Genomic DNA, 14,161 nt, shown 5'->3' with positions numbered 1-14,161 from the left:
ATCTGCTCTCAAATGTTCAGAAAATAGACATAAGATAGGTGCACAGATAGGATGATATGGCAAATGTAGTAAAATGTTAAAATTGGTGGATCCAGGTTTCTGGGGGGTTGGGGGTAGGTTAGAATTCTCTGTATGGGGTTTGTATTATTTGTAATACAAACACACCCATTATCTATTAACTCCCTATTGTTACTGTGCCCCTCCCAAGTTTGAAATTATTTCAAAATAAAATTTGTAAAGGGGGGAAAAATGCTTTTTAATTTTAACTATTCAATCACAAAACTCTGACCTAAAATTCTTTTTCACTTCCAATATTAAAACAAAAATAATAACAAAACATTCTTTAATTCAAAGATTATTCTTAAGAAATTTCAGAGACTAGAAATCACCTGGTTAAGACACTAGTGATTAAAAACAAAAACAAAAACCCATTAACCACACAACTAAATAGTTTTGGCACTTTGCTAGAAGGATACCCCAAAAAGTTTTTTCCTACCTTAACCACATTTAGAATGTTGGTTTCAGGAAGAGTTGAAAAAATTGGCTTGTAAGATGAATCTTCATTTCCTTTATCCCATGATGTCAACTGTGTTTCAGAACTATTGAAAAGTGAATAAGACAAAAAAATCTCAACTCAACTGAATAAGGCAGCGTGAGACTGGGTATGAAGTAATTATGCAAGTCAATTTTAATGAAGTATAATTTACAGATATTTACATACACTTTAAATTTTGATAAACGTATAAACTAGTGTTGACTACTATCCAAATCAAGAAATAGAATATTTCCATCATGCTCAAAAGTTCCTTCTTGCCAGATCTGAGTCAATCTACTATCCCCCCACTCCCAGAAAATACTGATCTGATTTCAACCTTTATGCATAAATCCCCTTTCCAACAGCTTATAAAAAATGAGGGATTATCTTGGTGACTCTCCAAAGAAAATCACTACTAGTTTTAGGCCTTCCTTCCACAGGTATTTTATGCATATACAAACAAATATGAATAAATATCCCTGTTTCTTTTGCATAGATAGATTGTGGTAGTTTGAGTCTTTTGTGGACCCCAGAAAATTATGTTCTTAAATTAATTTCTGTGGGTGTGAACCTGTTGTAGGTGGGATCATTTGATGACATTAGATTTGGTCCAGGGCCATTTGATTAGATTACTTCAGTAAGGCATAGTGCAGGGTGGGTCCTAATTCTCTTACTAAAGTCCTTTATAAATGGGATGAATATACAGAGAAAAAAAGCTGCAGAGACAGAAACCTCCAGAAGCTGAAATTAACAGAACTGGTGAGAAAGAAAGCCACAGGAGCAGAGAGAAAGCAGGAGGAGAAAGCAGTGACTGGCAAGTCTACATAGTCATTGTGCCCTGCCAGATGACAGGAGTCCAGGATTGCCTACAACTGGTCTGCTGAGAGAAAGCTTCACCTGATGCCTTGATTTGGACATTTTTCTCAGCCTTGGAACTGTCAGCTTATAAGTTAATAAATGCCCATTGTAAGAAACAACCCATTTCTAGTATATTGCCTTGGCAGCCTTTGGCAAACTAAAACAGTAGCATACTATATATTCTCTTCTCTACTTTCTTTGTTTCATTTAATAACATATCTTGGAGTTACTTCCCTAACAACATGGAGAAACTTTCATATTTTTTTATTTTTATTTTTTTAAGAGGTCCCAGGGATTGAACTTGGGACCTCAAATATGCGAAACACGTGCTCAACAACTGAGCTATACCCGCTCCCCTCTTATTTATTTATTTTTTAAGTAACTGCTTAGGAGTCCTCTGTGGCCCTTTCAAGTGTATGACTTTGGGTAATTACTTAACCATTCTGGGCCTATCTCACACTGGTAAAATGGGAATGTAAATATTATCTAAAAGCTGTTATGACTACTAAGTGAGGCGCTAATGTTAAGCCCTAACAACAGTGCCTGGCACATAATAAGCACTATATAAGTGATAGTGGTTATGATAATAATTATTAATGTACCAGTCCCCTGCAAATGGACTCTCTCTTGCTCTTATAAACAGTTCTTCAACAAGTGAGATAAGTAATAATTTAGCGGGTAGTTAATGAGGATGGAAGTAAGGGGGAATCAGTCTAGGAAAAGCCAATGCAATAAGGCTGATGTGGAGGAACAGAAGACAGATCAATTTGATTAGAACAAAAGAGAAAGAGTAGAATGGAAAACAGAAGAGAGTCAGATTGTAGAGTCTCAAAAATGAGAGAGAAGTTCACAGCTGTGCTTTCATAAAAGGAATCCTCCATTAGTGAAAAGAATAAATATCTTAGGGTTGGAAAGACCTTAAAGAAAGGAGCTTGTGCCAGGCTAGATATGAGAGGAGGACCTGAATTAGACACACACACTGGGAATAAAAAGGAAAAACTGTGAGATAGGTAGAGGAAGAGGAACACAGGAATGTGGGAACTGATGGGATGTAGAAGTGAAAGAGGTTAGAATGTAGTAGGATTCAAATTTTGAGTCTTTGTGACTAGCAGAACAGTGCTCAAAAAAAGAACTATACTGCTCCACCTTAATATCCAAACTCTCCCTATCCAAATATTTACATCAAGAACCTGGAAACATTTTTACACCAAATCTACAATTTGGATAGAACACCTGCTATAACAAATATGCATATACACACCAATAAAAATGGATAAACTGCATGTGAGTCCTGGAGAGAAAAAGCATAATGACTCGTAGTAATATCTCAACAGAACAGTGTCATGCTTACTCGTATTGCTGAAAAAGGCATTTCTATACATTTCACTCATTCTTTTACCAGTTCACTCTTGTTTGCCTGTGCTCACTTTTGTCACTATACAGAAACATTGACTATAGCCACAACCTCCCTGCTCCAATCACTAAAGTAGAGGAAAATCTTCCATTGGAAAGTAACTAAAGAAAAATTTATTTTATCTTGGTAAATAAACCTGCATTTATTGGGAAGCAGACATGGCTCAACTGATAAGAGCTTCTGCTTACCATACAGTAGGGTCCAGGGTTCGACACCCAGGGCTTCCTGACCCATGTGGTGAGCTAGCCCATGCACAATGCTGCCATGCTCAAGGAGTGCCCTGCTACGCAGGGGCGCCCCTGTGTGGGGGAGCCCCATGCGCAAGGAGTACACCCTGCAAGGAGAGCTGCCCTGTGTGAAAAAAGTGCAGCCCACTCAGGAGTGGTGCCGCACACACGGAGAGCTGACGCACCAAGATGATGCAACAAAAAAGAGAAGCAGTTTCTGTGCAAGCAGACACAGAAGAACACACAGCAAGTGAACAAAGAGAGCAGACAATGAGGGCGGCGGGGGAAGAGAGAGAAGTAAAATCTTAAAAACAAAAACCTTGCATTTATTATGTATCTTAACGCAATCATCATGTACCTTTATATCATTATTTCTATTTCAAAACATATTCCCTGTAGTAAAAAAGTAATTCTAATATGTTACATTCAGCATGCAAAATTACCACCCACTACTGAGTTCATGAAATATTATATAAGGTAGTAGGTATTTTAAATGTTTGTATTATATAGAAATCTGTGGTTATTTTTTAAATATTGCTGTTTAAGAGTATCTTAGTGGGAAGAGGATATGGCTCAAGTGGTTGAGTGTCTACTCCCCAAATGGGAGGCCCTGGGTTTGGTTCCCGGTGCTTCCTAGAATAAAAAAAAACAAAGACAAACAAAAATAATCAAACAATAAGCAAAAAAGCCAAGGAATGAATTCAGGGGAGCCCATGTGGCTCAGTGGTTGAGCCCAGCTTCCTACATACGAGGTCCTGGGTTCAATCCCCAGCCCCTTTTTAAAGAAAAAAAAAGGGAAAAAAAAGTATTTTGGGAAAATGGCTGGGGTGTGGTATAGAATGGGAAAGCATTTTTCCTGTTTAAAATATTGGAATATAATCTTGAACTATTTGAATATTTGCTACCCAACATATTTTCAGATACAGATTATATCTAACAAGGATCCTATGCTGGGTAGAAAGAGAACTAAAGAGAAGAATGTGGCTTCAGACATATCAGGTTATAAGAATTCGCATTTTTCTCAAGTTGAAATTGAATACATTCTCATAATACTTAAAAATTTTTATTTCCTTTTCTGTGATCAGTCTGTTTATTTCCTTTGCCCACTTTTTTAGTACGTTATTTTTCTTTTTCTCAGTTTTGAAATTAAGACTTTGCCTGTGACCAGAATGATATATATAGACATATAAATAAAGTGTATTTCCATTTTGAGGTTTTTCTTTTGACTTAGTTTACATTTATTGCCATGCAGATTTTTAAAATCTTTATTATTTGAGGTATGGATCCAAAATTTTTTTCCACATGGCTACCCAGTTATCATAATACTAGATAGCCTACTTCTCCCTTGTTTCTTGAAATAACCTTAACACATACTAAACACCTGTATATATTTAGTTCTATTTTGGAACTCTTATTTTATTCCACTGATGGAGCCTTGTATCCTTGTACTTGTAGCAAACCATTTCAATATTCACTAAGATCAGTCCTTGTAACTCTTTCTTCCTCAAAACTTCCCTGGCTGTTCCTATTTTTTCTATATGAACTACAGAATCATTTATATAGGCCCAATTTCCCCCCCAGGTCCCCAATCCTATTGGCATGTGCTATCAGGCTCTCATTAAATGTATAGCTTATCTTAAGGAGTTCTAATGTATTTATGATGCTGAATTTTCCTATCAGAAAGGATGGTATGCTTTTCCATTTGTTAACATCTTTTTTTTTGTCCTTTAATAGTAACATCTTATATAAATATATATATACACATATAACACACAGAATATATGTATATATGTTTCTAGTTAAGGTTATTCATAGATTTTTTTTAGGTACTAAAAAAGGAATTTGTTTATTGAGGGCAAGAGAATGAAAACAATATAAAGTCAAATGCCTATCTGGTATTTAACTGCCTTTTCTTTCTCTACGTGTCAAATGGGAGTTGGATTTTATTTGTACATTTTCTAAGGGCCCTGATCTGCTATGAAATCCTTATGGAGAGGGAAGCTGTGGGGCAGATTCCTTCAGTGATTCTTGGGATAATTCTTAGGCGGGTGGGGAAATTAATTCCTCATTTCTGTCTACTTCATTCCCTTCTGCTTCATGTGTACTACAAAATAGTCACTGCACTTGACGGTGAGTCCAGCAATTAGCTAAAATAAAGTCTGGAATCCAGATCCTTCATTATTTTGTCCACAGTCAGAGGGTCTTTTTGATTTCCAAAAATCAAGGGAACTCCTTTTCCATGAATACTCTCAAGTCCTCCTTCGTTAAGTAGCCTTTATCCCCGCAAATTTGTGAGACGTAAACACCATAGTTCCATCTGAGACGGCATTTTGATGAAGTCTGTTGAAACCTTGGCCAGGAGGCACAGTGCAGTCGCTTGGAAAGCTGGGACACTGAACCAGTGAACAGCAGGGGGCAGGTTCCGCGCCTTAGTACATGGGGGCGGGTGTGCAGGGGAGGAGACAAAAGTCCTGCGCTGGCAGCAGTACTCACAGGGATTTTATATTTTTTTCTTGCTATTTTAAATGAAGCCTTTTCTTCCAGTATATCTCATAACCAGCTATAATTCATATGTCTGAAGGTCACTGATCTCATTAATTTTGCATGCAGGCACTCTAGCCAAATTCTTTTATCATAGCTTTTTAGTTATTTCTCAGATCTTCATGTCTACATTAAATTACTTCTCCAAATAAATTTTTTATACCAAGTCTCCCAATTTTTATCTCTCAAGTTTTTTTCTCTTGCCTAACTGCATTGGCCAGTATTTCCAAAATAATGTTAAATAACAGTAGTGAAACTGGATAGTCTTTAATTTTTTCAATTTTTAGTGGAAATGTCTCTATTATTTCTCTGTTAAATATGATGATGACTTTTAGATTAAGACAGACATTGAGAATGAATCTAATTCAAGAACCATCTTAACTTTGAAAGATTTAAAAACATCAATAATGGATTTTGAGCCTATCAAATGAATATTAACTATTATCATATGTAATTTGCTTAAAGTAATGCTTTTGGAATTAGACATCAGAAACATTTATTGCATTTATCTTTTGAAAACAGAGTCACACAATTATTTAGGTATACGAATATTATCAAAGCATTATTGTAATAGCATATTACAATAATTACATATTACAGTCCTGCTACATACAGGACTGTGTTGATTAAAAATTAAGGCACCCCCATATAGTGTCATTTAATCTCATGTTCTCTAAGAATATGAAAAAACACGGCTTTAAGTAAACAAAATTGTTAATAACATTATGAATAGTACAATTCCTTAAAAAAATATATATATATGTATTTACAGAGGGGAAAAAAAATAAGACTATAATATAAACACTCCAGATAACACTGGTTTATCTTTAAGAGAAAAGCATTATATACAACTAATTTTTAGCACACCCAAATCTCTGCAGTGAACACGTATTTTTTTTTTTTATAATAATGAAAAAAGTAGCATTAACAGACTAAGGCACTATTTTTTATACTCAACAGAACATTGTCATGATGCCTTTTTATTTATTTTTTGAGGTACCAGGAACTGAACCTGGGACCTCATTTGTGGGACTCCAGCAGTCAACCACTGAGCCACACTGGCTCCCCTAAATTGGGTTTTCTGCTTGTCTTTTTTTTTTTTAGGAGACACTGAGAACTGAACCTGGGACAGGAAGCAGGTGCTCAACCGCTTGAGCCACATCTGCTACCGTCTTCATTTTTATAACAATAACAATAACAATATACTTGGCATTCTGTAGATGTGTATATATAAAATGGTAATATATTGATATTAAGTGGCAATATACTAACATTTAAATAAGTATCATTAAATTATTAACACAATGGGCAATTATTAAGCTATATTTTAATTAAAATTAAATGTCAAGTTATCATATTAATACTTTGCATATTAATATGTTAACATATTCTTAGAGACTAAAACCAAATATTGTTATGAAAGAAGACAATCAGACTGTGGTAGAGCTCACGTGAATCTACACATGTGAAAACACTGCATAGGAAGCACATGTGCACACACACATACACATACAGGTGCCTATAAAACTTGTAAAATCTGAGTAAGGTTAATGGGGTTGTATCAGTGTTAGTTTCCTGGTTGCAATATTGTATTATATAAGATATTACCAATGGAGAAAACTGAGTGAAGGGTATATATTTGTATTTTTCTTTTTTAAAGATTTATTTATTTCTCCTCACCCCCTCATCGTTTGTACTTGCTGTGTCTGTTTGTTGTGTGCTGGTCTTTTTAGGAGGTCTAGAAACTGAACCCAGGACCTCCCATGTGGGAAGGAGGTGTCTCATCACTTGAGCAACCTCTGTTCCCTGCTTTGTGTCTCTGATTTGTTTTTTTTCTTTTTTTTTTTGAGATTTTTTATTTCACTCCCCCCCCCCCCATGTCTGCTCTCTGTGTCCATTCGCTGTGTGTTCTTCTGTGTCCACTTGCATTCCTGTCAGTGGCACCGGGAATCTGTCTCTTTTTGTTGTGTCATCTTGCTGCATCAGCTCTCCGTGTGTGCGGTGCCACTCCTGGGCAGGCTCTGCTTTTTTTTGCACGGGGCGGCTCTCCTTATGGGGTGCACTCCCTGTGCGTGGGGCTCCCCTACGCTGGGGACACCCCAGCATGGCATGGCACTCCTTTTGCGCATCAGCACCTGCATGGGCCAGCTCACCACACAAGTCAGGAGGGCCTGGGTTTGAACCTTGGACCTCCCATGTGGTAAGCAGATGCTCTATCAGTTGAGTCAAATCCACTTCCCATCTTCTTGTGTCATCTTGTTGTGCCAGTGTGCTGCACCTGCCAGTCTCGACAGCTTGCTGTCTTCTTTAGAAGGCACTGGGAATCAAACCAGGGACCTCCCTTGTGGTGGGTGGCAGCTCAATTGCTTGAGCCACATTCACTTCCCTCTATTATTTCTTTTTTTTTTTTAAAGATTTATTTCTCCCCCTTCCTTCCATTGTCTGCTCTCTGTGTCCATTCACTGTGTGCTTTTCTGTGTTTGCTCGTATTCTCATTAGCTTGCTCCGAGAACCGGTCCCTGGACATTTCAGAGTGGGAGAGAGGCAATCATTTTCCTGCGCCACCTCAGCTCCCTGTTCTGCTGTGTCTCTCATTGTCTCTCCTGTCTCTTTTTGTTGCATCATCTCGCTGCATCAGCTCTCCGTGTGGGCCAGCGCCCCTGCGCAGGGCAGCACTCCACATGGGCCAGTTTGACACATGGGCCAGCTTGCCTTCTCCCATTTGGTAGATGAGAGCCCAGTTGCTTGAGCCATATCCGCTTCCCTGCATTATTTCTTACAATTGAATGTAAATATACCATTTCAAAATTTAAAAAAATTTTTTAAAGTGATGCCATAATGATCAAGTTCTGTTTAGTGTATACAAAGATAGTATCCTGTTCTTCTAAGATCTAATATTCTCGTTTTATTATTATTTTTTTCTCTCCACTCCCCGCCCCACCGCAGTTGTCTGTTCTCTGTGTCTATTTGCTGCGTGTTCTTCTTTTGTCCCCTTCTATTGTTGTCAGTGGGAATCTTTTTTTCTTTTTGTTGTGTTATCTTGTGTCAGCTCTCCGTGTGTGCAGTGTGATTCCTGGGCAGGCTGCACTTTCTTTCGTGCTGGGTGGCTCTCCTTACGGGACGCACTCCTTGCGTGTGGGGTGGCACTCCTTGTGTGCATCAGCACTGTGCGTGGGCCAGGTCCACACGGGTCAAGGAGGCTAGGGTTTAAACTGCAGACCTCTCATGTGGTAGACAGACGCCCTAACCACTGAGCCAAATTTGCTTCCCTATTCTCTTGTTTTGAGATGCTAAATATGGTGACAAATTTCTTTTTTGTGGATTTAGCAACAATTTACTGGTGGCTGCCAAATACTGTCAGGCAAAGAATATATCCTATATATTTCACTGTTGGTTAATTGGATAGCAGATATTAGGTTCTTGGTTATATCCCAGAGATCTGGGACCCACTGATTGTATTCCTAGTTTCTCTATACAAGCTGGCAAGGAAAAGATGGTTAGTTCAAAACCAGATTTTATGCCACATTGTGAATACACTAACAAAAAAATGTTTAATTAGTGAAAATGGCACAAGATCCTGATTTTGGTTAAAACACACAAATATGCAAAGAAAAAAGGCTGGAAGAAAATAACAAAATCTACCATTTTTATTTAAATGGAAGGATAAGGGCAATTTTTAAAAATTTGTGCGCTCCAAGCTTCCCCTAATTAACCTTTATTAATTTTTTGTTTGTTTGTTTTCTGAGGTTCTGGGGAGGGGGATTGAACCTGGGACTGTGTATGTGAGAAGCTGGCACTCAACCACTTGAACTACATCAGCTCCCCTTTATTAAAAAAAAATTTTGGGGAAGTATCAGGGATTAAACCTGGGACCTTGTACATGCAAAACAGACACTCAACCACTAAGCTACATCCTCTTTCCTATGTATTAATTTTCTAATCAGTATAAAATAAGATCAAAGTCCAATTTTTTCTATTGAAATATTTTAGAATATAGCATTCCTTCTGCAAAAAAAAATCTCAAGCGTTAATGATATGCTAATATGTGAAAGAAAACTTACACTAGACTGTCTTCATTGAAGTCTGGCTGAAGATTTTCCAGAGGAAACAAAGATCTAAATTCAATTCCCATATTGAAAAACACAGCTGCTATATCAGACAATGATGGGATCCAGGGCCAAATTGGTGAGTCACTGAAGGTATCTGTTAAGCAGTAGAAAGTATTTTATTCTACATACTGGGTCCACACACCTACAGTTAAAAGGTGATATTCTGCATGTGAAATATAGATTATTTCTACTATTTTCTAGAACTTACAGCTATTAATTAGTGCTAATGTGGCAGTTTGAAATTACTTTATGTAACCCCAAAAAAGAAATATTATGTGTATAATCTATTCCTTTGGGTATGATATCCTTTGCATTAAATTCATTTGAGGGGCCTTTGATTAGATGACTTGATGAGATCACTTTAGGGCTTTTGATTGGACTGTATCAGGGAGGCACAACTCAGACTGAGTTCCTGCCTCCTCGCTGGGTCTGATATAAACAGACTCATACAGACACAGGAAAAAGAAGCCACCATGTAAGAGAGAGAATTGCTTAAGCACGAAGCCCCAGAAGGCTGGGCCCACTGAGCAGCTCAGGAGGAGATGGTGAGCCAAGAGCAAAAGGCTGAAACTTAGACAGAGACTGATGGCCATCTTGCTTTACCATACGGCAACATGCCAGGGTCAATAGTAGCTGACTTTAGTGAAAAAGCATCTCTGGTGGTTCCTTGGCTTGGACTTTTCATGGCCTTGGAACCATAGGCTTTTACTCCAAATAAATACCCTTTATAAAAGCCAACACATTTCTGGTACTTTACATCAGCAGCCATTTGGCAAACTAAAACAGCAAGTAACACAGTTAAGTTGAAAAATGATCATAGCAAATATATATTTCCAAATAAAGGAGAGGGAAATGACATTTATGAAAAAACCTGCTAATGATGAATAAAAAGGGGTAACTTAAGAAGGAAGTTACATATTTTGAAATGACTGAAATTAATGTTACAATCCCAACTACTACTAACACAGATTTATTTCCTCTTCAGTGTCCTTATAGTGTCAATTCTTAAAATAGGTGGTACAGATAAACTACTATGCTTGTTATAAAGGCTCTCAAAGGAAGAAAAACAAATGTCACACTTTTGCAGTGTATGCTTTCAATCTTCTCAGTACATTATCAGGATAATACTTTTGTTCTTTAATAAGCCAATTAAAATTAATTAGCTAAATTAACTCGCAACTATTTCCACTTACCAAGCAAAGTAAGTCATAACTTGGAAAATACTAGATAAGAACTGCCACTTGCAAGATCTTAGATTCTTTTTCACAATGCAACTACAAAAATACAGATACTCATCTTTGATTGGAGTTTCATTTTATTATTAAAAACTGTTGATACTAAATGTTGATACTGTACTAACATTTAGCAATAAGAAAGAAACCATGTCAATAGAAACCAATAACAAATACTATTAATCACTGTACATCTGTACACTTACCATTTCTAATTGTTATTTCCATCAGTGTACTTAAAATCTGTACTGACACGATACAGTCTGTATGAACTGACATCATCTGTCAAAGTAGATAAATGATAGGGTATTAGAGAGAAGAGAACATCTGAGCATTTACTATTTGCAAGGCTTTATATGTATTTTGTTTAAAACTTTCAATAACCCTATTATAAGCTTACATTACACATATGAGCAAATGGGTTCAGAGAGGTTAAAACCCTACTCATGTGATACATATGATACATGATGGATCTGGAATTTAAATGCAGGCCTCATTCAGAAGTCAGAGCTCTTGCCATTCTAGCACACTGCTTCTTTTACAACTTTCATTTAGTTGATTAGAAAAATTTAACACTTGAAAAACTTAAAAAATGCCTTTGTAATTTATAACATGACATGAAACCCAAAAACAATAAAGGAAAAAGCTACTAGGTTGATCACATTAGAGGAAAAAATCAAAACACAAACTAGCAAAAATATTTGAAAAGACAAGACACAAATGTGCAAACTAACATACCTATAAACTTTAAAAATTATGTTCAATATCACTAGTAATAAAAGAATCACAAAGAAAAACAATGACAATATATCATTAGTTGATTTTAAGATTGGCAAAGAACAAGAACACAGACAATACCCATTGTTCACAAAAGTACTGGGAAAGAAACGGCCTTTTGCACTACCGGTGAGTTTAATTTAATAAAATCTTAAATATTTTGGTTATATTTACACAAAGTTCTTGTACTTATACTTTGATCTAGCCAGCCTTTTTAATACAAACTTAGATGCAGAGGCATAAATTTATACAAATTTTACAACAATTTTCTGGGAACAAAATCTGCATTATTATTTTTTAAAGCATATAACATTGAAAGTAATTTTAAAGTGATTTTATACAGGAAAACATATTTGCTATGTTTATCTTTCCCTTCTGCTTGGAAACCATGGATTACAATAAATTTAAATATTACATGTAAGGGGGAATAAGCTAACCTCTAATTTCTATCAGGTATATGGCTTGTCATTTTTGTTACAACAATAATCTTATGTGAAAAAATGGCTTTGCTATGATGTCTGGGCTAAGCTCTATCCTTAGAGGGCAGCACTATTCAGAGGCACACTGGACATAGGAAAAGTTTTGAATAACAGTCATTTGGGGATGTGTGATGAATTCTGTAAATGGGCAATACAGTAATCTGAGATAAAGAAGTGCAGACAGGCGGCAGACTTGGCCCAGTGGTTAAGGCGTCTGTCTACCACATGGGAGGTCCGCGGTTCAAACCCCAGGCCTCCTTGACCCGTGTGGAGCTGGTCCATGTGCAGTGCTGATGCGCTCAAGGAGTGCCGTGCCACTCAGGGGTGTCCCCCACGTAGGGGAGCCCCACGTGCAAGGAGTGTGCCCTGTAAGTAGAGCCGCCCAGCGCGAAAGAAAGTGCAGCCTGCCCAGGAATGGTGCTGCACACACGGAGAGCTGACAGAACAAGATGAAGCAATGAAAAGAAACACAGATTTCCATGCCGCTGACGACAACAGAAGCGGACAAAGAAGAACACGCAGCAAATAGACACAGAGAACAGACAATCGGGGTGCAGGGGGGAGGGGGAGATAAATAAATAAATAAATCTTTAAAAAAAAGTGCAGACAGCAATGTATATAACAATCTAATGTCTATAAAAGTAGAATTGGGCTAAAGTATAATACATATCTACCTCGCTGAGATGAAAAGATTCTGACTTACTGTTATCAGAAACAAGTTATAAAATAGCACATATTCACTTTATGTTAAGTTATATATTGGGAAATGGACTTGGCCCAGTGGATAGGGCGTCTGTCTACCACATGGGAGGTCCACAATTCAAACCCCGGGCCTCCTTCTCCCGTGTGGAGCTGGCCCATGTGCGGTGCTGATGCGCACAATGAGTGCCGTGCCACGCAGGGGTGTCCCCCGCGTAGGGGAGCCTCACATACAAAGAGTGCACCCTGTAAGGAGAGCCGCCCAGCATGAAAGGAAGTTCAGCCTGCCCAGAATGGCACTGCACACATGGAGAGCTGACACAACAAGATGACGCAACAAAAAGAAACAGATTCCCGTGACGCTGACAACAACAGAAACGGACAAAGAACACGAAGCAAATAGACATAGAGAACAGACAAATGGGAGGGGGGAAGGGGAGAGAAATAAATAAAAAAATAAATCTTAAAAAAAAAAAAAAGGTCATATAGCAATCTTTGTCTGGACAGAGAGAGATCTAGAAGAACACTGACCAAAATGCAATAACTCTTGGAAATTAGTATATGGGAGAAGCTGAGCCTTCTTTTTATAAATCCTTTCCATTTTACTTGAACTTTTCACAATCAACATGAATTCCCTTTGAAAATACCAAGGAAAAAATATAATAGTAGTACACAGTTTTCCAGATTTATTAATTTACTAAACTAATTAGGGACTACATCATTAAAATAAGTTGATATTAAACTATACATTCTAAAAAATAATTACAATTTGGTAAAGCCTCCCCCATGCAAACAGACTTTGAACTGAAAAAGAGAAATGTGACAGTGTCTTATCAAAGGTTATCAAATGAACAAATAGTCAAAGAACAAATATGAAGACTATAAAACTCCTGAAACAAAGACATCATTGTGTGTTTCAACAAGAGTTTTAAAGGCTATAATGATGGACGTCTATTAACAAGATGAACATTACCATAAATAAATGTAAAGTCTTACTTGCAAGTTAAAGGAAGATTACATAATTTTGTATAGTCAATCCCTGGCATGACAGCAGATGAAACACTGAATTGTAATAATAAGAAATTTGTGGGTGGGGTACATGGGTAAGTGTCTCACTGGAAATTCTTCTGGTACGATCATGTCTGGACCATGTGTCCAGTTACAGGGGACACTTTAGAAGTGACAGTGACAAGCTAAAAGTCATTAAAAAAAAAAAAAGGATCAGGATAGTAAGGGGATTGGGAATTTTGGAACTGGAGAATGTTTAACTTGGGGAGAGGTGAGAGTGAT

At 37.3% G+C, this 14,161-nt stretch overlaps 1 protein-coding gene across 7 annotated transcripts in view; it reads right to left on the bottom strand.

Moving 5' to 3' along the window:
* The window catches only part of SLF2 (SMC5-SMC6 complex localization factor 2), a 57,883-nt gene that overhangs the window by 23,515 nt on the left and 20,207 nt on the right, over positions 1-14,161 (bottom strand). For all 7 annotated transcript variants that reach the window (XM_004458555.5, XM_004458556.5, XM_071215688.1 and 4 more), the window contains 3 exons: positions 11,123-11,198; positions 9,637-9,778; positions 497-599 (listed from right to left, as the gene is read on the bottom strand). In XM_004458555.5, coding sequence (XP_004458612.1) covers positions 497-599; positions 9,637-9,778; positions 11,123-11,198 — 321 coding nt within the window. The remainder of the gene's footprint in view (positions 1-496; positions 600-9,636; positions 9,779-11,122; positions 11,199-14,161) is intronic.

Source organism: Dasypus novemcinctus, chromosome 6 (genome assembly GCF_030445035.2).
Source record: "Dasypus novemcinctus isolate mDasNov1 chromosome 6, mDasNov1.1.hap2, whole genome shotgun sequence".
Classification (NCBI taxonomy): Eukaryota; Metazoa; Chordata; class Mammalia; order Cingulata; family Dasypodidae; genus Dasypus; species Dasypus novemcinctus.
Note: the sequence above shows the minus strand (reverse complement) of the source record. Positions and strands in the feature narration are given on the sequence as shown.